Raw genomic sequence first — 27,294 nt, forward strand, 5'->3', positions numbered from 1 at the left:
TTTAAAAAAAAAAAAAAAGAGTGCTTGGACTTAATACCTAAAGCACTTCCATAGAAGGAAAGACTGATAGTTTAGACCTCGTCAAAATTTTAAACTTTTTCTCTGCAAAAGCCCTCATGACAAGGATGACAAAACAAGCAATAGACTTCAAGAAAATATTCACAAACCCCAGTGGAGTCTCATTACTCGTGGATTCTGTATTTTTTAATTCACCCACCACAGCAGGCCATGTTTGTCCGAGGTTTTGCTTTCTTAGATTTCAGACATCAACTGGGAGTCTTGGATAAGGAGGGACAACTGTATACTTTGTGTCATCTATGGTTTGTAGGCTCTCCGTAATTTGTTGAATGAATGGAGGAAGGAAGGAAGGAAGGAAGGAAGGAAGGAAGGAAGGAAGGAAGGAAGGAAGGAAGGAAGGGCAAACCAGAACATGGCAATCTTGAGTTTTCATCAACAGCATCCCTGTGTCATTATTTTCCCAGATAAACTTCTCATTTTGAGAGCTCTCTGATATAAAACAAAATTTATTCAGAAATAATTCCTTTTCCCATGATCAAATAAAAGGAAAATTTAATAGATAAGGTAATAAGATAAACTGAAGCATTTCAATGTTTCTTAATGTCAGGAAGTTCACCAAGGCAATGATGATAATCACATTACAAGATGCTTTTGCCAATGTGCAAGATATATATTAGAGGTAAACAAAGGCGGGACGGAGCAAGCAGCATTTATACTGAGATTCCATTTATATTTTAAATTAAAAGTCCATTGCTTAAAATTTAAAAACTATTGATCTGTTTTAAGTGTTGGGAGTATGTCTGGCTAGGATACTGTCAGTTTAGGTAATATTTTTAAATATATTTTTATTGATTTCAGAGAGGGATAGAAACATCAATGGTGAGAGAGAATTATTGATTGTCTGCCTCCTGCATGCCCCACACTGAGGATTGAGCCCACAACCTGGGCATGTGCCCTGACCAGGAATCAAACCCTAACTCCTAGTTCAAAGGTTGATGCTCAACCACTGAGCCACGCCGGCCAGGCTCAGTTTAGTTAATATTTTTCCTTATGTCTACTGAAGTTATATTGTTAGATGTCCTTGTTTATAGACCTAAAGATATAAAATACCCAACAACAGGCTTCTAGACTCAAATGAAATAGATTACTATTCACTGGACTAGTTTATCTCTAGGTAAAGGGAGAAAGTGGGAAATTCAAGGAAAGGGAATCAGAGAATATAGAAAATGCAGGAAAAAATAGTTAATTTTTCCAACAAACCATAAAGTGATCAAGTGGAATCAGCCTCATTTGAAAAGAAACTGACTGTACAGACCACAGGGGGGACCAGGCCACCCCCACTCTCCTCCATGCACAGCCAGGTATCTGCCCACGGTGTTCAAAATTTAGACACAAATTCTCCACATGGAAATTAGAGAGACTGACAGCACTTCCCAGCTGGGAGTAGCTCCATGGCTGAGCGACGACCCAGGAACCAAGAGGTCACCAGTGCAATTCCCGGTCAAGGGCACATGCCCGGTTGAGGGCGCGATCCCCAGTAGGGGGCATGCAGGAGGCAGCCGGTCCATGATTCTCTCTCATCAGTGATGTTTCTAACTCTCTCCCTCTCCCTTCCCCTCTGAAATAAAAAATATAAATAAATTTTAAAAGAAAAAAAGAAAGACTGACAGCACCAAATGCTGGCGAGGCCATGCTGTTGGTGGGGGTGTCAACTGTGGGAGGATGCAGGTGGCCCCTCACACCCAGCTTCCTCCTACCTGTGGTCACAGATCCACCCCTGGGTGTTGACCTGAACGTGATGAAAGCCTATATCCAGTGCAGAAATAAATGAAGACCACAGATGAGAACAGCTGTTTGCTCAGAGCTCACTGCAGCGGGGGAGTCAGCCACCATCACACATGAGAAGAGACATTCAGAGGCCTGGTGGAGGCAGGGAGGGCTCCAGTGTGTCCTGACGAGGCAGTGTGCCCGGGAGGCTGGTGGCTGACTGGAAGTGGGCATCCTGGATTGTCCTGCAAGGTTGACTCACACTCCATTTGTATGCTGAGAGCTGCTTTCCTCTTAACAGCCCAAACTGGGAACATCCAGGGGCCCCCTGACAGGAGAAGCAGCTAACTAGGATCCACACACCCAACAGCACTGCTCGGCGATAAAGAACCACAGTGGGGACACAGCGCCAGGAGGCTCAAAACTGTGCTGAGATGGCAGCCGTGCCAAGGGCGCAGCCTGGGACTGCACCCACATGAAGCTTCAGAACAGGGTCAGCGCACCTGTGGTGGTTGGGGCACAGCAACGGGCTGGGAAGGGCAGGAGAGAGCTGCCCTGGCCAGAGATGGAATGTCCTAGACCTTCCTGGGATCTGGGTTACACAGTAGTATGCACTTATCAGAATCCATCCAATAGCAGGACTTCTGCATTTCACTGCATGGAAATTTTACTTCCAAGGGATAAAAGAATCGAATGATGTTGATGAAGGCGTGTGAGGGAGCTGAGTCTCCACTAGCTTGGTTGGAAATGCATCAAAAATAAGAAGGGCCCAGGCGGGCGAGAGGATGGGGGCCGCCCGGCAGCAGCAGTGGCTCATCACGAATCGGGCACCATCCACGGGGTATTTACTGCAAAACTCTGTGGCATGTTTTCATAATGAAACCATGGAGAAAGCTGGTCTAAACACACACCCAGATAGGGAGGGGCTCCCCCAGCAGGATATTCCACTCCGTGCCTGGTGCCCACCCACCCCCAGACTCCACTCAGCTCTCCGTACCAGTCTCTTACAATGGGGTCTCCATCCTGCCCAGTCTCAGCCCTTCCCACTTCATAATTTTTCTCAAACCTATCTATAAATGCTCTTTGCCACGTAAAGAACACCAGAGCCCTAATCGGTTTGGCTCAGTGGATAGAGTATCGGCTTTCGGATCAAGGGTCCCAGGTTCAATTCCAGTCAAGGGCATGTACCTTGGTTGCGGGCACATCCCCAGTAGGGGGTGTGCAGGAGGCAGCTGATTGATGTTTCTCTCTCATCGATTTTCTAACTATCGTTCTCCCTCTCTGTAAAAAAATCAATAAAATATATATATTTTTTAAATTTACATCCAAATTTTGTTGAATTTTCATTGTCATTACATTTCTAAGTAGCTTATAATTTATGGGGTGCTCTGATTTGTTTTTACCCATGAGGTATTTAGAAGCAAGTCTCTTAACTTTTCAAGTGTATGAAAGGTTTTTTTTCTTGGTTCACATTATATTCTTATGCTATAAGAAGAAATCCCCTTTTGTTTGTTTGGGTTGCTTTTGAGGGGTGTTTTGTGTGTTTTTTTAATCCTCACCCGAGGATATTTTTCCATTGATTTTTAGGGAGTGGAAGAAAGAGGGAAAGACAGAGAAAAATATCCATGTGAGAGAAACACATTGATTGGTAGCCTCCTGCACAAGCCCTGACCAGAGCCCGGGCCTGGGAGGAGCCTGCAACTGACGTACATGCACTTGACGGGAATCAAACCTGGGACCCTTCAGTCCGCAGGCTGACGCTCTATCCATTGAGCCAAACCGGCTAGGGCCAATTCGTACTTCTTAATCCCTTCACCTTTTTCACCCAGCTCCCGACACCCCTCTCCTGTCAACCATCAGTCTGTTCTCTGTATCTATGAGTCTGTTTTGTTTGTTCGTTTATTTTGTTTAGATTCCACATGTAAGTGATATCGTATGGAATTTGTCTTTCTCTCTTATTTCACTGAACTTAATACCCGCTAGCCCATCCATGTTTCCCTAAAGGGTAAGAGTTCATTCTCTTTTATAGCAGTTTTGCTGGCTGACAGTTCTTTTTCTCGGTACATGGAGGATATTCTTTTTCCTTCTGTTGATAAACCAGGGTTTTCTTTTAAGATTTTTCTTTCTAAGTATATTTAAGTGTTTCCCTGTCTTTGGAACGCTGCACTTTCATAAGATGTGAGTAGGTGGGACTTTTTATTTACAGTGGAACCTCAGTTCTCGAATTTAATTTGTTCCAGAAGGCTGTTTGAGAAGCGATTTGTTCAAAAACCAAACCATTTTTCCCCACTAGAAATAATGTAAATTGAATTAATCCATCCCAAATCCCCAAATGATTCCCTGTTTTAACCTATTTGTTGGTTTACATTTTATTTTATTTTTTTTTAATATATTTTATTGATTTTTTACAGAGAGGAAGGGAGAGGGATAGAGAGCTAGAAACATCGATGAGAGAGAAACATCGACCAGCTGCCTCCTGCACACCCCCCACCGGGGATGTGCCCGCAACCAATGTACATGCCCCTGACCGGAATCGAACCTGGGACCTTTCAGTCCACAGACCGACGCTCTATCCACTGAGCCAAACCGGTTTCGGCTGTTGGTTTACATTTTAAATGGTGTTTCAGAGGTGTTTTTAAATTGTGCTAATCACTTATCATGCCATACTCGGTAATCAGATCAGACACGCAAACACCTCTATCACACTTTGCAATTGTTTCTTTTTTTAAGCTCTATCATTGTCCTCACAACTTTCCTTTTCACTTTGCTGCTATCACTAACCTTCTTAGGACCCATGGTGACTTGCTGTACATATTTAATAACAATAAGCAGCAACAAAAGCAAAAAAAATAAACATGAAAATATTCACAGCACAATTTCCTGAGATGTTAACAATGCAAGGTTTAGTGGTAAACTGACTCATACCTGCACATTCTCTCCTTTGTCACCTGAGAGACATGGGACTGGTTGTAGAAGTATCAGCACGAAAGGATTGTGGAGCTGAGAACTGAAGTTTTGTTCAACAACCAAGACATGTTTTCCGCGAACAATTTGGTTGAGAACTGAACTGTTCGAGACATTAGAAAACCAAGGCTTGACTGTATACTGCTGGGGACCTACTGGGCTTCCTGAGTCTAAGAATGACTTCCATCACCCTGGCCGGTGGCTCGCTTGGTTGAAGCAACACCTGTACAACAAAAGGTTGCAGGTTCAATTCCCAGTCAGGTTATACCTACGCTGTGGGCCTGATCCCTGGTCGGGGTATGAACAGGAGGCAACCCATCAGTTTTTCTCTCACATCTATGTTTTCCTCTCTCTCTCTCTCTCTCTCTCTCTCTCTCTCTCTCTCTCTCTCTCTCTCTTTCTTTCTCTCTCTCTCAACATATCCTCAGGTCAGGATTTGAAGAAAAAAAAATGACTTCCATCAATTCTGGAAAGTTCTCAGCCACCACCCCTGCCCCATGTCTTTTCCTCTCCTGTGTAACACCCACCACCTTGGATCAGTTATATCCCTCTCTGCCCCTCTTCACTCCATCCTCATTTCCCTCTTTCTGTGCCCATTCTAGGACCAGCTCTTCATTGGAGGGTCATTTTTTCAGTTTCCCAATTCTTCAAAAACTATATCCATGGATTTTCAAAATATTTTATTTATAGAAATTCTCCTTTTTCAGTCTCTTGCTCTTACTAATATTCAATTCCTTAGTTTACTTTTTTAAATATAGTAATATACATTTTTCATAGTGTGTCTGGTTATAGATAAATGAAAATTTGTGGGTTTTTCTGCTGACCTTGTTTCTTTGGGGGTTGAGTGTTTCTGAGTTCCTCTGGACGTTTTAGCAATAAAGGTTTATTTAGTCCTTAGAACCTTCTCTATGGAAAGCTTGAGTTGGATGAGGGTTCCCATAGTAAGTTTTACACCTGCACTTCCAGGCTCCTAAAAACACTACCTTGCAGGGCTATTTTTTTGGGGGGGATGGGGCGTATTTTACTATGACCACCTATTTTTCAGAACTTGTACACTTTTAAATTTTTTTAGTTTTTTAAAATTGATTTCAGAGGGAGGAAGGGAGAGGGAGAGAGAGAAATATCAATGAGAAACATCGAGCAGCTGCCTCCTGCACACACCCCTACTAGGGGTCGAGACCACAACCTGGGCATGTGCCCTGACCTGGAATCCAATCGGCGACCTTCTGGTGCATGGGATGAAATTCAACCAACTGAGCGACACCAGCTGAGCTACACTTTTTATAAAATAAACTAAAGCAGATGCGAAAACTATCTAAGAGCCTTCTGGGCACCTGCACCGATTTTCATGGAGCGGGGTTCGTGAAGTTGAGGCAGATGTGAAGACTGGACCCAACTGGCACTTGGAGGCCACTCCAGAATCACTAGGGGCCAAGCCTTCTGCACGTTTCTCGGACAGCTCTGTGGTTTGACCACGTGTGGCAGTCTCCTTCTAAGAGCACTAAGTTTAATGTGGAATCTGAACCAAATATTTTAAGGTCCCTGTTACCTGGGGAACCCTGAGGACGGTTTTAGGAATGCCCCGGGCTGAAAAGAACCCCTGGCCAGCCTCCTTTTCCATGTTCTCATGGCTCAGACTCTTGCCCAGGGCTCTGATGTGCTACAAACACCGCAGCCCAGTGAGAAGCATGCGTCTTTAGCCCAGGTATCGGCTGTGGATGCACATCCACCCAAGAGGGACGGCCTGGCCTGCAAGGCTGGCCTCTAGGCTCAGGTCACACAGACAGAGGGAACTGGACTCCTGAGCCAAGGTCTCAGCACCGGTGTCAAGACTAGCCAGCGGGCTACATTTCAGTAAAAGAAAACAGATGCAAAGAAGGTGCCAGAGGCAGAGCTGCGAGAGGCGACTGCCCTGGCCATTAGCACAAGGGCTCCCGAGTCCTTTGTTTATATGCCTTCCTGTCCAGAAGCTGACACAATTAATTTCCTCCAGCCCAGGAGACCTGCGTCAGGATGAGCCTTGCCCTTGGGGGCTGGCTGGGCCCTCCCCCATCTCCCTCACCCCTGTCTGCCTCACCTTCAATGCCCCAGTCCCACTCTGGGCCCCCTTCCCCTCACAGGCTCCCCATCTCTCCCTGTGGCAACTCCAAACCTACATTTGGCTGCAGATTCTCCGCAGGGGTTTGGCACCGTGCCAGGCACCACGATGCCTCCTTCCCCACTTGGCCCTCCTCCCGGGGTGGGCCTGGCCGTCTCCTGGCCCTGGACCTCAGACCAGAGCTCCGAGCCCCCAAAGCCCCGGCCTCTGACCTTCTTGTCGGTCCAACTGGGACTGGAACTCTGCTCAACTATTTTATCTGGTGAGCTTGGCTGTTTGAGGGAGACCTCGACATATCCAGTCTGCACAAAACCAAGTTCCAGCACCTTCCACCAAAATGAAACTAGAATTCCACATGAGCTGCTTATAAGTCAAACTTTAATATTCACTCTGGGGCACCAGTGGGGCACCCATAATGCCAATCACACTGCAGTGGGAGGGTGCACATCAGTGGTTTAAAGGGGGCCTGGTCACATCAGCAAACAGCGGTGGTAAGCCAAGCAGACGCTCCTCTCCGCACACAGGCTCGGGAAGGAGGAGGGGCTGCCCAGGCCACCAGGGGCCGACGCTGTGGAGCTGGAGTGCCCGCTGGAAATGTGCCAGGGCTCCCATGGCCAGCGCCGAGCGCAGAGGTGCACTTGGAGAACTTTCTGTGGTGCCTGTGGGCAGCCGTGCCTCCACCCGCCGACACGACCACCGCACCCGCCACATGATTCCTGACCTGAGACATGCCCCAAGCCCGCATGGAAGACAATTCCCAGAGCCACCTGCCCCTGCCCTCCCTTGGCTACAGCGCCTCGGTGCCAGGCCTGCCCTGAAGCAGGCTGAGTGGTGCAGGCGGCGGGGGGAGGCCGGCAAGCACAGCTTCTCACTCCTGTCCTTGGCGGATGGGCAGAGGCCTCCAGAGCTACACGGTTTGGAACCCCGTCTGGGTGTGCTGGAAGATGGGGCTCGGCTCAGCTGTGGCAGGCGCCAGGCTTGCTTCTGGCGCCCCCAGCGCAGAGCCGCCAGCAGAGGCAGGTGTCAGGCGGAAGCATGGTGGGCTGGAAAGGCCTGGCACACCGCAGCCGCACGAGTCCCACCAACACTGGGGACCTTCCCAGGACGCATGTCTTCGCAGGGCCGGCCCGCAGGTGTGCAGGGACAGAGGCACTCAGTGGGAGCGCAGGGACGTCAGGGCTACTTGGGGGCTGTGGGCCACCAGTCCGGCACAGAGGCAGTCAGGGCCACCCGGCCGCTCCCTGTGGTTCTGATGTGGAGAGGGCCCTTGATTTTCTCTGAGTGCAGCAGGGCCAGCCCCACATCCCCCTGGCCTGCCCTGTACTTGCCGGCAGCCTGTCCAGATTCAGTGAGCACCGTGGTGCCAGGGGTGATGCCACCCCCAGGGAGGGGGCCCAAGAGCTGCACGGGGAAGAGGCGCTTTCGGATGACACCCGTGTGGTGGGTGCGGGCGGTCAGCTCCTGGCCCACATAGCAGCCTTTGGTGAAGCTGACACCGTTCATGAAGACCAGGTTGGACTCCAGGGGCAGGGCCACTCCTGGCGGCAGGTCGTGGACCCCCTCAGGAACACCTGTGGGGGTGGAAAGGGAGAAACAAGGTGAGGGCTGACGTGTCCTCCAGGGCTAGGGCTCAGCCAAGGGAGACCAGGCATGGCCCCTCCCCCCTCTGTAGCGCCCCATCCTCCGCCTGCCTCCACTTCCCTGTCCCCTGGCAAGGGGGCTGTCTGGTCCTCAATCCTATTTGCTAGAAAAGAGACCTCCTCTCTGACCCCAGCCATGCCCACTCCCCTGGCTCCTCCCGGTGCCTCCCAGCTCTCAACTGGGCCCTGCATTCCAGCCCCTCCCATGCCACCAGGTTAGTCTCCGCTGGTCCCCAGGTGCCCCCACACCTTGCTGGTACCGGTGCCGGTGATAATCGCAGACGTCCCTGAGCCTGCCCCTGGCCACCAGGGCAGGGCTCTTGTCCTGGGTGAGAAGCCGCCAGCCCATGCGGGTGGTGCGGGGGTCGCGGGCGAGGATGGCAGAGCCCTGGTGCTCGGGCAGTGGCGCAGCCCCACCCACCTCCTGAGGAGCAGCCGGCAGAACGGCCCAAACGTGCAACTCAGGGCAGGGCTCCACCGTGACCCTCCGCCGAATCTTGTGCAGCACCAGGTGCTTCTGCAGCGCGCCCAGCGCCGAGCTGTCACACTCCAGGAGGAAGGTGGGAGATGGGTCAGTGTGCTCCGGGAGCCTGCGGGGAGGAACAGTGGCACTGCTTGTGGCGGTGACGCCTTGTAATTAACCAGTCATTACTCCCCTGACAAAGGGGAGGCCAGGCATTGTAGGCATGTTCCCTGCAAAGCACTGGGAAGGGACTGGACAAAGGGCAGACAGACGCATGCCCTGTAAAGGTGGGTGACAGGGAAGGTTCTCCCTGTCAATCACACCTGGGAGAAGAAGTCATTGGCCAGAATGGGTGTGGCCACTGCATGGTGGGGGGGCAGGGATTTGGGACATATAATCCCCTCTCTTGTGGTGTGGGGCTCTTTTGCTCCTGCTTCCTTGTATTTGACCCCATGGCCCACGGCCACGTGGACCCACACCCAATGGGTTAATGGGCTGTAACTAGCCTGATGCTGAACTGGACCAGCTCCAACATGGAAAGGAACTCCGGACACTGCTTTGCTTCTAGTTTTACTGAAACCCCAGCTACACTTCCATGAGTGGACGAAGGGAAATGGGACTTTGGAAACCCAGGGATGTAATTGTACAGAAATAAAGCTTTCTACCATGTCTCATCTTCCTTTGGGGGCATAAGAACCCCACTTCCTGTCCGGCTAGTGTGGCTCAGTGGTTGAGTATTGACCCATGCACTAAGAGGTCACCAGTGCAATTCCCAGTCAGGGCACATGCCCGGGTTGTGGGCTCCGTCCCATGTTGGGGAGTGTGCAGGGGGCAGATGATTGATGTTTCTCTTTCATTGATGTTTCTATCTCTCTCTCCCTCTCCCTTCCTCTCTCTCTAAAATCAATTTTACAAAATTAAAAAAAGAACCCCACTTCCACCAATAACAGTGCGGGGGTGGGTCCACAGGGCATTACAATGTGGCGACCAGCATGCAGAACCCGGCCTCAGCCCCCCAATCCTCTGGTCCCACTGTGCAGTGCAGTGCACACAGGAGACCCCACAGCCACCGCAGGACCCCTCCACACCCCTCCCACCCAGGCCACGGGCCCAGACATGCACATGCCAACGGCCAGCAGATTGTGTCTGACACGCAAGGTGAGGCAGAAAGGAGCTGATGCCCACTCTAAGGACAGATCTGCCTCCTCCAGCCCCAGAAGCCACCCATAAGCCAGGGTCCTAGGGCTGGGTTGGGGTAGGGGGCCCTCTGGAGCGTTGAGGCCACACCTAACCACCACACCACCTCCCACTTTCCCAAGGCGAGCCCGAGAACCATCAAACCCACACCCCAGGCAGCCCACAGCCACACAAATGACCCCAGGTTTCTGATGTGCTGACCAGATGGATGGCGGGCTCCTTCAGACAGATAAGCACAGAGGAGAGGCTAGTGCAGCACTAGACGTGTGGGGCTGGGGGACAGCGAGGCTAGGTGGAGCCATCCAGCCACAACTGGGGTCCGGGTTGCAGATGTGGATTGAGCAAAGTCCCAGAATGGTGGCAGCTGAGACGGGAGCAGGGAAAAGAGTGAAAGGCCATCATCTGGTGCCCTCCCCTCCCCCGGAGCCTATCAACTGGCTGCCAGATCTCAGTGGACTCACCCTATGCACACACCTTGTGGTGTCCATACACCTGTCTCACATAACCAGTTGCCACAGGACCACTAGGAACAGAGTAACAGGGAGAGGAGGGTGGGGAGGACCTGTCACAGCAAGTCAGGCTGACCCCTCACCTTCCAAATGTCCTCACAGAACGTCAAAAATGAGGTCAGCTGAGCAGCCAGAAGAAACAGCTAGAAGAGCTCAGAGAAGCTGACACAAATAAGAACAGGAAAAGAAGTTCAGCCGAAACCGGTTTGGCTCAGTGGATAGAGCGTCGGCCTGCGGACTGAAAGGTCCCAGGTTCGATTCCGGTCAAGGGCATGTACCTTGGTTGCGGGCACATCCCCGGTAGGGGGTGTGCAGGAGGCAGCTGATCAATGTTTCTAGCTCTCTATCCCTCTCCCTTCCTCTCTGTAAGAAATCAATAAAATATATTTAAAAAAAAAAAAAAAAGAAGAAGTTCAGTGTCACTCCTCAGATACAAACACAAATCAAAACCAGCAGGGACAGGCCCTGGCCGGGTGGCCCAGTTAATTAGAGCATCTCTGGGTACACCAAGGTTGTGGGTTCGATCCCTGGTCAGGGCACATATAAGATCTCTCTCTCTCTCCTCTCTCTCTCTCTCTCTCTCTCTCTCTCCCCCCTCTCTCTCTCAAAAAAACAAAACAAAAAAAACCCCACTAAATCCAGCAGGTTCAGCACTAGGCGGTCAGGGGGGCTAAAATAAAAACAGTGCCACCCCATGCTGGCGATGATGTGGGAAGCTGACCACAGAGTGTTGCTGGTGGGGATGTAAGTACAGCAGCTCCAGAAAATGGTTTATAGGTCCTTATAAAACTAAACATCAACTACCACCTGAGCACTACCATCAGCTACCACTGCACTCCTGGGCACTTACCAGAGATGGATACTTGTGTTCACATAAGAACCTATACACAAATGTTAGTAGTTTTATCCATAACTACAGGCCCGGTGCATGAAATTCGTGCACGGGGCGGGGGGTGTCCCTCAGCCCAGCCTGCACCCTCTCCAATCTGGGACCCCTCGAGGGATGTCCGACTGCCCATTTAGGCCACCGGGATCAGGCCTAAATGGGCAGTCAGACATCCCTCTCACAATCCAGGACTGCTGGATCCCAACTACTCGCCTGCCTGCCTGTCTTATTGCCCCTAACCGCTTCTGCCTGCCAGCCTGATCACCCCCTAACCACTCCCCTGCCAGCCTGATCGACGCCTAACTGCTCCCCTGATGGCCCGATTGCCCCTAACTGCTCTCCCCTGCCTGCCTGATCGCCCCTAACTGTCCTCCCCTGCAGGCCTGGTCACCCCCAACTGCCCTCCCCTGCTGGCCCGGTCACCCCTAACTGCCCTCCCTTGACAGCCTGGTTGCCCCCAACTGCCCTTCCCTGAAGGCCTGGGTCCCCCCCCCCCAACTGTCCTCCCCTGCAGGCCTGGTCACCCCTAACTGCCCTCCCCTGCAGGCCTGATCACCCCGAACTGCCTTCCCTTTCAGGCCTGGTCCCTCCCAACTGCCCTCCCCTGCTGGCCTGATTGCCAACTGCCCTCCCCTGCCGGCCATCTTGTGTCCACATGGAGGTGGCCATCTTGTGTGTTGGAGTGATGGTCAATTTGTATATTACCTCTTTATTATATAGGATAGCCAAAAAGTGACACCAAACTGCCCTTCAGTGAGAGAAAGGTTAAAAAGACTGTGGTTCATCCCCTTAATGGAATACTATTCAGCAAGCAAACAGGATGGACCACTGATCCCAGCTAGACGGAGATGAAGGACATTATGGGCAGTGACCATTCGTACAACATTCCTAAAATGCCATAATCACAGAGATGGAGGGAGAACGGGGAAGGGTCTATAGGGCTGAGGGGATGGCAAGAAGAAGGGAGCCTAGTGGTGACAGAGTAGCTCCATCTTGTTCAAGGTCACATGGGTATCCACGCATGGTCACAAATACACACCTACTAGCATGGTCAACATCCAGAACACTGATAACATCAAACATGGGTGAGGATATAGGGCAACAAGAGCTGGTGGAATGCAAAATCGTGCATCCACTTTGAAAGGTTTCTTACAAAACTAAACATACTCTTATAAGCAATTGTGCTCCTTGGTATTAACTCAAAGGAGTTGAAAATGTCAACACAAAAACCTGCACACAGATGTTTACAGCAGCTTTATTCATAACTAGAGGCCCAGTGCATGAAATTTGTGCACTGGTAGGGTCCCTAGTGGCTGCTGGCTGGGTTTCCCTCCTTCCCCTGGCCAGCCCCAGCCCCTGGTCGAAATCCCAGACGAATTCCCGGTCGAGGGGACAATTTGCATACTACGCTTTTATTATATAGGACTAGAGGCCTGGTGCACAAAATTCATGCACAGGTAGGGTGCCTAGGCCTGGCTGGCGATCAGGATGGATCAGGTTCCCCGCCTCCTTGCCTCCTCCTTTTCTCTCTCCCTCAGCACCCACTGCCACAGCCTGCTGCTGCTGGTCACCTGCCATGTTCCACGCTGCCCCCAGGTGGTCAGTGCACGTCATAGGGAGTAATCGAACTCCTGTTCTCCCGGTCGAACTCCCGAGGGGACCCTTTACATATTAGCCTTTTATATATATAGATAGCCAAAACTTTGGAGCAACCAAGATGTCCTTCAGTAGGTGAACAAATAAATAAACTGTGCTACAACCAATATTATTTGGTACTACAAAGAAATCAGCTATAACAAGCCTCAAAAGATATGGAGAAGCCCTAGCTGGTTTGGCTCAGTGTTGGCCTGTGGACTGAAGGGTCCCAGGTTCAATTCTGGTCAGGGGCACATGCCCAGGCTGTGGGCTTGATCCCCAGTAGGGGGCATGCAGGAGGCAGCCAACCCATGATTCCCTCTCATCATTGATGTTTCTATCTCTTCCTCTCTGAAATCAATAAAAATATATTTTTTTAAAAAGACATGGAGGAAACTTAAATATGTATTACTAAATGAAAGGAGCCAATCAGAGGAGGCCACATACTGCACAGCCCAACTCTCTGACATTCTGGGAAAGGCAAAAACAAGGAGGCAGTGAAAAGACCAGTGGTTGCCAGGGGGTGGTGGAGGGGAGGGATGAATTGGTGGAGCACAGGCGATTGCTCTATGATACTGCAATGCTGGATACATGCCCTTACCCATTTGTCCAAACCCACAGAATGCACACCACCAAGGCTGAACCTACTAATGGGAACTATGGACTCTGGTCCATGCGGGTTCATCAGATGTAATAAATGCACCTCTCTGGTGGGAGATGCTGACCGTGGGTATTTCCTACACTATGTGTGTATGAGAAATCTCTGTACCTTCCCCTCAATTTTGTTAAAATTGCTCTAAAAGCGTGAAAGTGAATAAAGAAACACCTCATTAAAATCACGGTCAGGAAGCCCTTAAGCATAAGTGCTTATGAATTCCACTCACTGCCTTTTGCAGACTCCAACAGAAAGAAGGAAGATTTTTCTTTTTGCCTAGCAACAGAATCACCACACTCAGCCAATGAGAAGCTACCACCACCCCGAACTCTTGCTCTCCTCCAAGGAACAACAACTCCTGCCAACTCCCTCCTTTCCTCTGCTGGCATGGCTCAGTGGTTAAGCATCAACCTATGAACCAGGAGGTCAGGGTTCGATTCCTGGTCAGGGCACATGCCCAGGTTGCGGGCTCAATCCCCAGCGTGGGGTGTGCAGGAGGCAGCCAACCAATGATTCTCTCTCATCACTGATGTTTCTATCTCTCCCTCTCCCTTCCTCTCTGAAATCAATAAAAATATATTTAATAAAAAAATAAAAGTAGCTCCTCTCTCTAGACTTGTGTATGGTTTCACCATGGTTTGCATGTCCCCAGCTGCAATTCCTCCGCTATTCCAAAATAAACTCATTATGCTGGTAAAATAACAGGCTATTTTATTTTTAAGGTTGATGTAAGTAAAATCTACTTTATAAACAAAAAGCTACACCTGACAGAAGTTGCTGCATCCAAGACACAACAGGGTGCTCTGAGAAATGACTCAAGGATGGGAAATTAGAAGCGTGAGAGTTAAAATGAAAAATTCCAGAGAGAGAGAGGGGGGGGAGGGGGATGCAGAGAAAACAGCAGGTAGGGAGCTAACACAGAGAAAGCAGGAGGGCACATGGGCCTCCAAGGAGGCGGGCAGACCCAGTGTTGCCTCTTCCCAAAGAGATCAGACAAAGGTAAACGGCCAACAGCAACCAGGTGGGAAGAAGCACACGAATTAAGCCCATGAACTAACCAGAGGGGATAGGCCGGAAAAGAGGTATCAGGCAGGGCAGGAGAGTGGTCTCTGGCCCCAAAGCCTCACATCATAGAAGAGAACTTGAAGATGAATCTGGACATCACCCACCAACCCCCCAGTTCCAAGAGCACCCATCCAAGGAACGGGGCATGTCCGCACCCCTTCCCTCCACTGCTGAGGGGAAGCAACGCCACTACCTCTCTGACGTCTTTGATGGAATGAAGACCCATTCTAAACTAGGGTCGGGAAGTATCAGCACATTGGCCCCCAATTCCCTAGCACACCGAACAGTGAATGATATCCCATTCTCAGGAATTAGCTGGGAGAGAAAAACAAATTTTTCTCTAGGTAAAATCAGGACACAAGCAACATCTGGAAAGAGATGCCAAATCTGCTATCACAAATTTGATATTTGGGACAGGACCTGCTGGCACAGAAGCTAGGGCTAGGCATTGACCTTCCAAACTACAGGGAAAGTATGAAGAAAGAAAAATCAAGAAATGCTTTACACCATCGAGCAACTTATCCTATATAATAAAAGGCTAACATGCAAATTGTCCCCTCAGGAGTTCGACTGACCAGGAGTTCGACCGCTCGCTATGACATGTGCTGACCACCAAGGGGTGGTGTGAAACGAAGGAAGGCCCTGGCCAGCAGCTGGCAGCTGGGGGAAGGAAGGCCCTGATCGGCCCTGATCGCTGGCCAGGCTAGGGATACACTCATGCACGAATTTCGTGCACCAGGCCTCTAGCAAGAATATAAACTCGTAAAAAGAACACAAAGGCAAAAAGATCTAAAGACAGACAGCAGACACAGCAAGGAAATTTGAGAATCAAAACATCATTATAGCCCAAGCCGGTTTGGCTCAGTGAATAAAGCATCGGCCTGCGGACTAAAGGGTCTCTGGTTCCATTCCAGTCATGGGCACATGCCTGGGTTTTGAGTTCAATCCCCAGCACGGGGCATGCAGGTGGCACCCAATCAGAGATTCTCTCTCATCACTGATGTTTCTTTCTCTCTCTCTCCCTCTCCCTTCCTCTCTGAAATCAATAAAAATGGTTTTTTTTAAAAAAAAAACACATCATTACAATGCTGATAAATTAGAGAGTAATGACTGAAATAGATGCTACTGAAAATTACTGATAGAGGGCTCAAGATAATAATAATAATAAAAAACCTTGCAATTAGAGGAATGTAGTAAGATATGTGAGACAAAGACGACGGCATCTCTGAAATGGAACACAGCAGGGGTGGCAAATGTTTTCTGTAGAGGGCCAGATAATAGACAATTTGGGCTTGGGCCACAGGGTGTCTATCACAAATCTATTGGATCCAGGACATAGTAGCCCCAGACAGTATGCAAAAAAATGGGCATGGCAGCATCCACTGACCCATTACACTGCCTTACTGACCCATTACACTGCCACAGTACCCACCAAGCTTCTGGCAACACCACAGGAAAGAAGACCCAAAATAATCATCAGATGAAGAGCCTCTACAACAAGCATGTCAAACTCAAAGGCTAACACGGGCCAAATTACAAGGTTTATGTTTATGTGGGCTGCAAAAAAACAAAAGCTTCAATTTTCATAGAAACGTAGGTTTATTTCGAGAGAGACATGCTGAACACAAAGGGCTGAAATAAATGAGTCATCGTTAACATAAAATAATAGGACATTTTAATAAAAATTAATATTTTTCTTGAACATTAAATTACTAGACACTGAATAACTGCACAAATAAGCGTAATGCAAATAAACCTATTTTTCTTGTTCTCAGAAAGCGAAATATCTCCTGTTGCACACACCAAACAAGTCAGTCCAAGACTAACGACATATGTGGCCATTGCTGCTAAAATATTCGCTGCTAGTATTAGTGGAGAGAAATGGTGCGCCTGCGCGTAAGGCACATAAGGGAAATGAATGCAACACGATGATAGTCATCAGTCATTAGCGAACGCTGTAGTTCATTATTAATAAGTATGTACAACAGGATATTGTAAAACTAAGTCACGACATTTTTGTTAAAACGTCTCTTACATACCGTTATACTGGCTGGGCCGCAAACGCGAGTTGGACATGCTTGCTCTACAAGCTTTCAGGGCCCCAAAACAAGGCATTCAGCTTCTCAACAGAAATACCAGCTCAGGAAGACAGGCTATGGTTTCACAATTCTCCGTGACAGTTTTGCACCTGGAGTTTTATTCCGGTCAAACCATCAGGTAAGACCACGTGCAGAGCTATAATGAGTCCAAGTCCACCCGCAGTATCCACCTCTCAACAAGCGGCTACAGAACGAGCTCCCCTGCGAGTCGAACGAGAGAGAGGCAGCCGCGTCCACACCGGCGGGGACACGGCAGTTCCCAGGCTGCGTGGCCCAGGCCCAGCACGATCCCCGACACTGGAATTGCGCTGGTGGGCGGTCCCCAGGACCTTCACGTAGGTCATGGTAATGTCCCCGGATTGATGTAAAACACCAAACACGGATATCAGTGGATATAGGGAGATTTGGGAGGGAAATATCACTGGATATAGGGAGATTTGGGAGGGAAATATCACTGGCTACAGGGAGATTTGGGAGGGAAATGCGGAGGGCACCGCACAACTCGGAAAGTCGTGGCACAAGCCGGTCACGCAGAAGCCACTCCCTGCAGTCGTGGCTCCCTTTTCCGGGCAATGAAGACAGGGCGACCGGGGCAAGACTGAACCGAAGGGAAGGGCAGGTGCAGGGGCGCCCAGCAACCACCACCACCACCACCACGGCGCCTGGAGGGCCCGCCCCTCGGTGCCCCTCCCGCCCATCTACGGAAGCCTTGCCGGAAGCCCTCCCCCAGGCTACCGCCCATCTTCCGGTGCCCTTCCCATAAATGCCCCTCCTCCCAGCTCCCCACCACTCGCTTGGGTGGTCCTCTTCCCTCTGACTCCCCACTTTCCCCCTAGGTGCGCCTCCCCGGACTCCCCTTCTCCCCACAATCCGCACTCACCCATAGAGAATGACGTCATACAGCGTGCGTCCCTGGACGTTGAGAAAGTGGGCGTAGCCCGCACGCGCTGTGGGCGAGGCCGCACCGTCCGCAGGTACCGGAAGCGGCAGGTCATTGGTCAGCAGCCCCAGGAGGAAAGGGGCCGAGTCCGGCCCGCGCACGCGCACCAGGGCGCGTTGGCCCAGCGGGAAGCAGGCCCAGGCCGCGCCGTCGGCGGGGTCGCTGCCGTGGCCGCCCGAGCCAGAGGCCAGGCGGTGCCTTGAGATCGCGCGCAGCCGCCAGCGCCAGGCAGGTCCGCCACACCCTGGAGCCGCGCCCCGGAACAGCGCCGCGGCCGCCATCTTGGGCACGAGCACGGCGGCGGGAAGGAGCGACCCGGCCACGGGTGGGTTCCACAGCGGCCCCTGGCGGCGGGCGGGACAAGTGCGGGGACGTGGATGGGGCGGGGCCTCGGGCTGGTCGTCAGCCCCACGCCCCGCCCTGCCCGCCGGGGTCGGATCCCGTTCCGGGCTCGGCGCGCCTGCCCTGGCCTGCCGTGGATTTTCTGAGCAGTTTCTGCTCTCTTACTGCCGCCTCAGCGCTTTTCAGGTGCACAGTTCAGGAGCGTTAAGCGCATCCCCAGTGTCGTGCAGCCATCTCCACCATCCAGCACTTTCTCATCTTCCCAAATTGAAACACCATACCCATCAAACTCGATTTCCCCTCTCCTTAACCCCTGGCACCCCCCTGCCCCACTCCACTCTCTCTGTGAACCTGACTTCTCTGGGGACTCATATGAGAGGAATAATGTGGTATTATCCTTTTGTGATTGCTGATGCCACTGTGAACGATGTCCTCCAGGCTCATCCACAGTGTGTCAGCCTTTCCTTCCTTTTTAAGGCTGAATAACATCCCCTGACTTTTTGTTTACCTAACTCGTTGCTGGACACTTGGGTTGCTTCCACCCCTTGGCTATTGTGAATGTGCTGCATAGACATGGGTGTGCACATGTCTCTTTAAGACTCTGCTCTTGGCATTGTGCATGAAAATCCACTCCTGTGTGTTGTTTACGCTCACACTCCTTTCACTTATGACACTTCTGATCACCAAAGGTGCGCACACGCAGGAGGTCCACACCGCAAGCAGTTCAGCTGGGTGTCCCACAGGTGAAGGACCAGAGCCTCTAACTTGAGGTTCCCAGAACCCGGTCCTTGGGTTCCATTACTTTGCTAGAGTGGCTCACAGAATTCAGAGGAACATTACTTACTATTGCCAGCTTCTTATAAAGAATATAGCTCAGAACATCCAGATGGAAGATGCGCAGGGCAGGGTATGGGGAAAGAGCGAGGGAGGGGCTTCCATGCTTTCTGTGCCCACTGTTCTCCCCGCGTCTCCACACTTCCACCAACTCAGAAGCTCTCCAGATCCCCTGATGAAGTTGACGGAGGCTCCCTCATGCAGGCACAAATTGATTGAATCACCGTTCATTGGTGATTGATTCAATCTCCAGCACCTCTTTCTTCCCTGAAGGTCGGGAGGCAAAACTGAAAGTTACAACCCTCTAATCCAGTGGTTCTCAACCTTTTTAATGCCACGGTCCTTTAATACAGTTCCTCATGTTGTGGTGACCCCCAACCATAAAAATTACTTTCGTTGCTACTTCATAACTGTAATTTTGCCACTGTTATGAATTGTAATGTAAATATCTGTGTTTTCTGATGGTCTGAGGCGACCCTGCTAGCGGTTCTCAACCTGTGGGTCGCTGTAGAGTCAAGACCATCGGAAAACCGCTGCCGTAGAGCCTAAAACCACCGGAAAACGGATTAGAGTCTAATCCCTGGTTGGCTTCCCTGGCAACCAGCCCCCATTCTTAGGGGGCTTTCCAAAAGTCACTTCATTAATATAAGAAAAGACACCTTTATGGTTCTCATTACAAGAAATTCAAAAGATTTTAGGAGCTCTGTACCAGGAATAATACAAGACCAAGTATACACTGAATGGCCAGATTATTATGAACTCTGAACGCATAATAATCTGGCCGCTCAGTATATATATATTTTAGAAGCCCGGTACATGAATTCGTGCATGGGTGGGGTCCGGCCAGCCTGGCCAGGGGAGGGGACATGGGCGGTTGGCCAGCCTGCTGGCTGGTCGAACTCCTGATGGAGGGGACAATTTGCATATTAGCCTTTTATTATATAGGATATACACTGAGTAGCCAGATTATTCTTCATTCAGATATCATGATAATCTGAGTGGATTATTATTTGTTCAGATATCATGATAATCTGGCCACTCAGTATATATTTCCCATTATAAGTCACAGTATCATGGGTAATTACCCAAAGTGGAATTGCTGGGTCATACAGCAATTCTGTTTAATTTTGTAGGAAATCTCCATATTGTCTCCTAAGTGTCTCAGTCAGCTCATGATGCATAACAAACACTTCAGGCTGGGTGGCTTAAACACAGGCAATCTCCCTCACAGCCCTAAAGGGGTGCTGGACATCCAAGATCAGGGTACTGTCCGGGCAGGTTTCTGATAGGGCCTCTCTCTCTTTGTGTGCAGACAGCCCTCTCTCACTCCAGGTGTCTCTTCATATAAGGATACCAGTCCTATGGGATCAGGGCCTCACCCTTATCACCTCATTTAACCTTAATCACTCCCCAAAAGCCCATCTCCAAGTACAGTCACACTGGGGCATAGGGATTCCACAAGTGGATATTGGGGTACATAATTCAGCCCTTAACACCAAGCAAGTTTTTAAACCCCTGTTCCCCCATAGTTGTTTGCTTTTTTTTTTTTTTTTTTCAGGGAAACTTTGAGAGCCTATAACTAACTCACTGTTCCTGAAACCCACAACTGGTCGACCCAGGAAACTGCAAGGTGGCAGATTGAAACCAGCCACAAGTGCCCACAGCGCCTCCTGTGCTGTATCATCTGCTTCCTGCCTCCCCCATCTGGCTTGCCTGGGCTCCCTCCTCACTGTCACTTCCACCCAGGTCCACTGGTCAGAGAGCTTCAGAGCAGAACCATGCTGGCCTGTAGTGTGGGGTCAGGAGTGTCCCTGGGAGCCTCCCCACTTCACTCAACCCACCAGCTCTCCAGCTACCTGATTTCAGGGTGTCCACAAACCAATGCTCCACGTTATGCCTGCAGTCCAGGCGTTACTCCCAAATTCCAGACCCCATGGCCTGTTTGGCACTCCTCCAGCATGTTTGATAGTCTAACTGTGTGTGCACAAGCCTCACCCCCACGTCTCCCTAAAGGCCCATCACTCCAGCATTCAGCAGCCCACACTCCCCTGGGCTCAGCTTGCCCGCACACCCCTCGTGTCCATGAGGTCCCCGTGTACCACCTGGACTGTCCCGCACAGAGCTCACAGCCCCACACTCCCCTCCAGGCTCATCAGAGTCAGCTCTGCCCCAGCTCTGGCCTCCCCCCTCTGCCCCCTCCCCTCACAGACCCCCCAAGAGCACACAACTTGCCCCCCCCTCAAGATTGGGCCCAGAGACCACCTCCCAACAAAGCTGTGAATGCATTTCTCCAACGTTCTATTTGAAATACTTAACCTACAGAAATTGTGAAAGAATAATAAACTGTACCACCCTTCACCTAGATTCACCAATTGTCAGCATTTTTCCGTCTGTCCGTCTGTCTGCTATCTCCTTGCTGGTCTGCTCGTGCAGCTTCCACTTGTGGGGCTGGCCCCTTCTGGGGACTGTGCTGCCCAAACTCTGATTTCCCAGCTGGGCCAACTGCGTGGTGAGGGGCACAGGCAGCATGCCCAGAGCCCCCAGGCCCTCCATCCCCGCCCAGCTGGCTTCCTGGCTGTGACCAGTCAGGTCGGTGTGTGGCTCCCCTGACCACTGCCCTTCGTGGAGGAGGTCTTCCTCTGCCACCGGGCATTCCAAAGGTGACCCAGCACCTCCCTGCCAGCCCCGAGGACAACACGGGTGGGGGCGCATTCCTCCAGCCTCACGTCAGCCGTGAACATTCCAGCTCTTCCCCACCTGACAATGCTGTCTGTTCCATCCACTGAGGCTGGTGGCTGCCTCAGTGGATGGACAGACAGCACCTCCCACCACCCCGGAGTCGGCCAGCCAGCGCTGCTCCCGGGCCCCTCCTCCAGGAAGCCTTCCTGGGTCTCTGCTGTAGCCTGTCCAGCCTGACACTAGGGACCCTGGCTTGTGAGCACCACCCAACTGCTGCCCCTTCTCAGTGCCCACTGCTTCTCACGGCACAGCTCTGGAGGGGGCTGTGGCCAGGCCTCAGGAGGTTCCCAGGGAGCTGGGGCTGCAGCCAGATGCAAATGTGCGCTCTCCTGCCTCTGTGGCCGCAGGACTGGAGTCATCAGGAGGGGTGGGGAGCTAGGAGCTGGGAAATGGCGGGTGTGGGGGTCTGACCCCACTTCCCAGATGCTGCTGAGCCAGGGGTGGTTTCCTGTTATTCTCTCCTCATGGCCTCCTCCCTTCCCAAAGGCAGGATAAGGAAGTTGCCCCGTTCTGGGGGTGTTAGAGCACCCCTCCCTGCAGCCCTCTGCAGTCTCCCTGAGTAGCCGGGGAGCTGGCTCCAGCCATGGAAACGGATGAGAATGAGACGAGGCCTTTCCATCTGATCCTGCCCCACCTGTGCCCCGGGCTGGCCCTGCCCCAGCTTGGGCCTGGGTGGGCTCCACGCAGCCCAGGGACCCCACCAGGCACAGAGGCTTACCCCGCTGGCCTGCTCCTGAGCCAGGCGGGCAGACAGGGATGGGCAGGGGGACAGTTCTACGCCCAGGTTCAGCCCTTCATCCTCATGGCATCCCAGGTTGACAGGGGCATGGAGAGGGGTTTTTAGGTTGTTTTTTGTTTGTTTGTTTTAAGTAGCTAAGTGAGCACAAGGGGCATGCTCAGTGGTTGGACTGGGCTCCACCTCTTGGAGTTAACAGATGTTTTGAGCATCTCAGACACCATGACTGAGTGAGAGATGGCCAACCACGTTAAGGTATCAACTCAGGCTTGAGATGGTGGTTGTCACAGCATCAAGGAATTGGTCTTAGAGATGGGACCATGGATGTCCTCAGGCCTGGGACAGCCAGTGACAACAGAACCTAAGACACCACCATCCAAAGCTCACAAAACTGCCTGGCTGGTGTGGCTCAGTGGTTGAGCACTGAACTATGAACCAAGAGGTCACTGGTTCAATTCCTGGTCAAGGCACATGCCCGGGTTGTGGGCTCAGTCCCCAGTGGGGATGTGCAGGAGGCAGCTGATCAATGATGTTTCTCTCTCATCGATGTTTCTATCTTTCTATCCTTCCTCTCTCAAAATCGATAAAAAACATATTTTAAAGAAAACTCACAAGCCCTTGCTGGTTTTGGCTCAGTGGATAGAACGTCGAAGAGTCCCAGGTTCGATTCCGCTTAAGGGTACACGCCCAGGTTGTAGGCTCCATCCCCAGTAGGGGATGTGCAGGAGGCAGCTGATTAATAATTCTCTCTCATCATTGATGTTTCTCTCTCTCTCTCCCTCTCCCTTTCTCTCTGAAATCAATAAAAATATATTAGTAAAAAACAAACAAACAAACAAACAAACAAAAACCTCACAAAACTGACCAGGACCCAGGTGGTGCATGCAAGCCCCCAAGATCCCAAGACAGAAGGCCTATGCCTTGTCCTGCGGGGATCGCAACTTCAGCTGGGCATGTACCTTCAGGCGGAGCCCTAATGCCCAGGACTTCAGATGGAGCTGTTTTTGGAGATAGGACCTTTAAAGAGGTAATTCAGTGAAACGAGGCCTCCCCTTATATGACTAGTGTTCTTATAAGAGGAGGACATTAGAACACAGATGCACACAGAGGGACGGCCACGTGAGGACACAGGAGGAGGTGGCCCTCTACACACCAAGGACAGAGGCCTCCGGGGAGCCAGCCCTGCCCACACCTGGATCCTGGACTTGCAGCCTCCAGGGCTGGGAGAGATAAATGTCTGTTTAAGCCCCCAGTCCGTGGTATTTGTTATGAAGCCTGAGCTGAGAGATCCGTTCCAGAATAGAGCCTCCATTTGCACCTTCCCTCTCAGCTGGGATGCCTTTAACCAGCTCTGGCTGGTGGGGTGTGTATTCGTGGGTGTTCTCCAGAGAAACAGGACCAACTTGTGATCTATAGAGAAGGATGTGTTACAAAGAATTGGCTCATGCGGTTGTGGAGGCTCAGAAGTCCCGGGATGTGCCTTCTTCAAGATTCAGGAGAGCCAATGGCCTAAGTTCCGACCTGAGTCCAAGTCCAAGGACAGAAGACCAAAGTCTGGACATCCTGTCCAGAATGTTCGAATCCAGAATGTTCTTCCCCAAACACAAATCTGCCCAGTGCCTCCCCTATCCGCTTGGTAGGGCCCGTGCCCCACTCCCCACCCCTTCTAGACCCTTTCACCATCACATGTGGAACACTGACCTTCAGGATCCCGGCCAGCCTCCCGTCCCTGCTGGGAGTAGAGGCCTGCATTCCTTGCTGGCCCTCTCCAGCCATTAGGGCTGTTATGAACCCCAAGTTCCACTGTTCCCCACCCATTTCTCTGAGCTCCTGAGGGCCTCTACCAGAGAGGAGAGCCGGCTGCAGGGGACTGACAAGGAAGCACGGAGGGGCCGTGGAGAGTGCCGGCGCCCAGGCGTTCCTTGCACGTCCATCACTACCAGCTCCGCCACGCACTGTGCCCATTCCTACCCGTAGGGGCCAGGTATGGCAGGACAGCACTGCCCCAACCCCAGGGACCGAGCCTCCCTGGTGACCGCAAAGCCAGGATCACCGTCCTAAGTCCAGGACTGCTATTCCGTGGACCGAATTCTTTTGGGGAGGTGAGCTGTATGTCCCAGCTCTGGATCCAGATTGGAGTCGCCCTCCAAGACTTCCTGGGGCGGGGCTCCCCTGGGAGAGGGCTCCTGTGGGAGCAGGGCTCTCCCGGAGGCCAGTCTCCACCGGAAGTGCAGCTCACCTAGGGGCCAGGCTCAGCCTGGGGGCGGGTGCCACAGGGGGCAGGCTTGCCTAGGAAGGGGCTCACCTAAGGGCGGTGCTCAGACAGTCTGACCGCACACCGAAGAGGGACTCAGCTTACAGTTGGCATCTGACCCGACACAGGCTGAGGTTAGGGGCAGGGTTCAGCCCGACTTGAGCTGTGAATGCTCCTGGAAGGGGCCACATGCTACCTGACAAGCTCAGGGGAGGCCTGCATGGTGGTCTTGCAAACTCTAAGACAGTGATGGCGAACCTATGACACGCGTATCAGCACTGACACGCGTAGCCATTTCTGATGACACGCGGCCGCATGCCGAGGATGAAACATTTGCTGCTCCTGAGGATGAAACATTTGCGACTAGAGTCTTGGAGTTAGTTTTTTCCTCAAAGTGACACACTACCCGAGTTATGCTCAGTTTTTTGGCGAAGTTTGACACACCAAGCTCAAAAGGTTGCCCATCACTGCTCTAAGACCTAAAGTAACCACACAGGATGGTCTGAAATGAAACTTTAACTAAAAGCAGTTATGGTGGGTAGTCACCGCCTAGGCCAGTATCTTCCCTGACAAGGTCAACCTTTACCTTAACTGAGCTTATTATTGTCTTTTTGCATCTATGCTAACATATCATTGAAATGTCAGAGTAACTTGTAACTTCCCTTTTTCTGGACCTCTCAGAGCACAACCAGATACCCTGGGCGCCTGGGCGGAGGCCGAAAATTTCTTCATTGTTATTGTTATCATGTTAATTGTTGACTGTTAACTATCCAGCACCCAAGTAAAAGAAGTATGTGTCTATCATTTTACTTTCTATCCAATCCCAGGGTTCCCCCGCCCCTTGGCTTCCTCTCACCTCCCTAATCTATCACCAATGGATTTCTTGTAACCCACTTACGTCTCCTCCTAGTTTTATATGCAAGGTATAAAACAAGGTGAAAAACCACCATTATCCGTAGCATTATCCCAATCCGTTGTGATTCTCCTTCCCCGCAATTGGTGACAGTTTGGCTCACATAAACTCACGAAAATTCTTTACAGGTTTGAATGTTTTTATGTTAACAGGGCTTGGCCCCCGGGGCAGCAAAGAGAGGGCTTCCAGCCAGGAGAGGTGATCAGGACTGAGCTGGGCCTGAGGGAGGCTGGAAGGCAGCTGGGTCACCGAAGTCTAGACCAAGGTGGCTGCTTGCAGACAGCAGCTGATTTCCCCACCTCCCTTGCCCACCTCTGCTCCTCACCAAAGCCACCTCATCCAAGATCCCCTGAGACAGCAGGGCCCCTCTGTCCCCTGAGCCACAGGCCAACCTTGGCTCTGAGAGTCGGGCCTGGCCTGCTCTTCGTTCTTACCACCCGAGTGCTTGGAGGGCCCGCCTGGCCTCTGCCTGGCGCTGACCTGCACCCGGTGTCTCTCAGGAGCTGCTCTCCAGGCTAGCCTGGAGCTTAGCTGTGTACCTGGAGGCAGTGATGGACATGCACACATGTTTGCACACGCCATATGGATACATGCATGCATGTGCTTGTACACAGCACATGTACACACATGTCACATGCACATACATACATACCTGTGCATACACACACATCACACATACAGTTACAAACAAAAGTTAGATTTTTATTCGGGAGGCTGTGTCTGAATTAGGAAGGGGGCTGCAGGGCAGGGAGGCCCTGGGCAGGAGCCCCTAAGCCCCTGCCCCCAACACGGCCAAAGCCGCAGCTCCTGGCCACCAACCACCCTGTAGGTCCCAGCAGCAAGGCAGACTGACGTGCCAGAGAAGGGCCCAGCCAGGCAGCCGCGAAGCTTAGAGGGCGTGGCCGAATCCACTCCATCTGTCTGGGCGGGACCCCGGGCAGGAAGCAGGCCCGCCCCACACTCGGGGAGGAGGACGGGCAGCTAAGGAGCTGGTGCCCAGAGTGCCAAGGAGGAAGGAGACACAGTTCCGGGCTGCCTCGGTTTCCCCTACTGTAGGAAGAAGACTCAGAATTGCTTCCGTTCTGCAGGAAGCAGCATGTGGGCTGGAGGGGGCGGGGGGTGCTGGGAAAGGAGCCACATTGGCTGCTGCAGGGAGTGGGGACAGCATTGTACCCCGAACGCCCAGGCCAGACACCTCTGGGGTCGTATCTGGGCTGCTGCCAGGGAGCAGGGAGGAGGCTGGACCCTCTGTTCGGAGACCTTGTCCTGAGGCGCTGGCCGGGTCCCCGGGGAGCTCTGAGGGAAGGACTGGGCACCTGGGCCAGAGAGGCTCAAGGTGGCTCTGTAGGGGACGGGGGGGGGGGGGGGGGGGCAGTGCCCTAGCCACAGTCCAGCACACTCCTCAGGGTTCACGGACCAGAACTGGGGAGCCTTGTGGTTGCCAGGCCCGTCCCCCCCTCTTACCCCGGACAGAGAGGGCTCAGGTGGGCAGGGGTAGTGATACAGAGCAGGGGTGCCCAGCGCGGCCAGACCCAGCTTC

At 51.8% G+C, this 27,294-nt stretch overlaps 1 protein-coding gene across 1 annotated transcript; it reads right to left on the bottom strand.

Moving 5' to 3' along the window:
- Positions 1 to 7,208: 7,208 nt before the first annotated feature.
- On the bottom strand, positions 7,209 to 18,253 carry IBA57 (iron-sulfur cluster assembly factor IBA57). Its single transcript, XM_079771183.1, has 3 exons — positions 17,877 to 18,253; positions 8,737 to 9,077; positions 7,209 to 8,418 (listed from the first exon to the last, which is right to left on the bottom strand). Exons 1-3 carry the CDS (start codon positions 18,215 to 18,217, stop codon positions 8,027 to 8,029), a joined length of 1,074 nt encoding a protein of 357 aa, XP_079627309.1. The 5' UTR covers positions 18,218 to 18,253; the 3' UTR covers positions 7,209 to 8,026.
- Positions 18,254 to 27,294: the final 9,041 nt, after the last annotated feature.

Source organism: Cnephaeus nilssonii (assembly GCF_951640355.1).
Source record: "Cnephaeus nilssonii genome assembly, chromosome: 5".
Taxonomy (NCBI): domain Eukaryota; kingdom Metazoa; phylum Chordata; class Mammalia; order Chiroptera; family Vespertilionidae; genus Cnephaeus; species Cnephaeus nilssonii.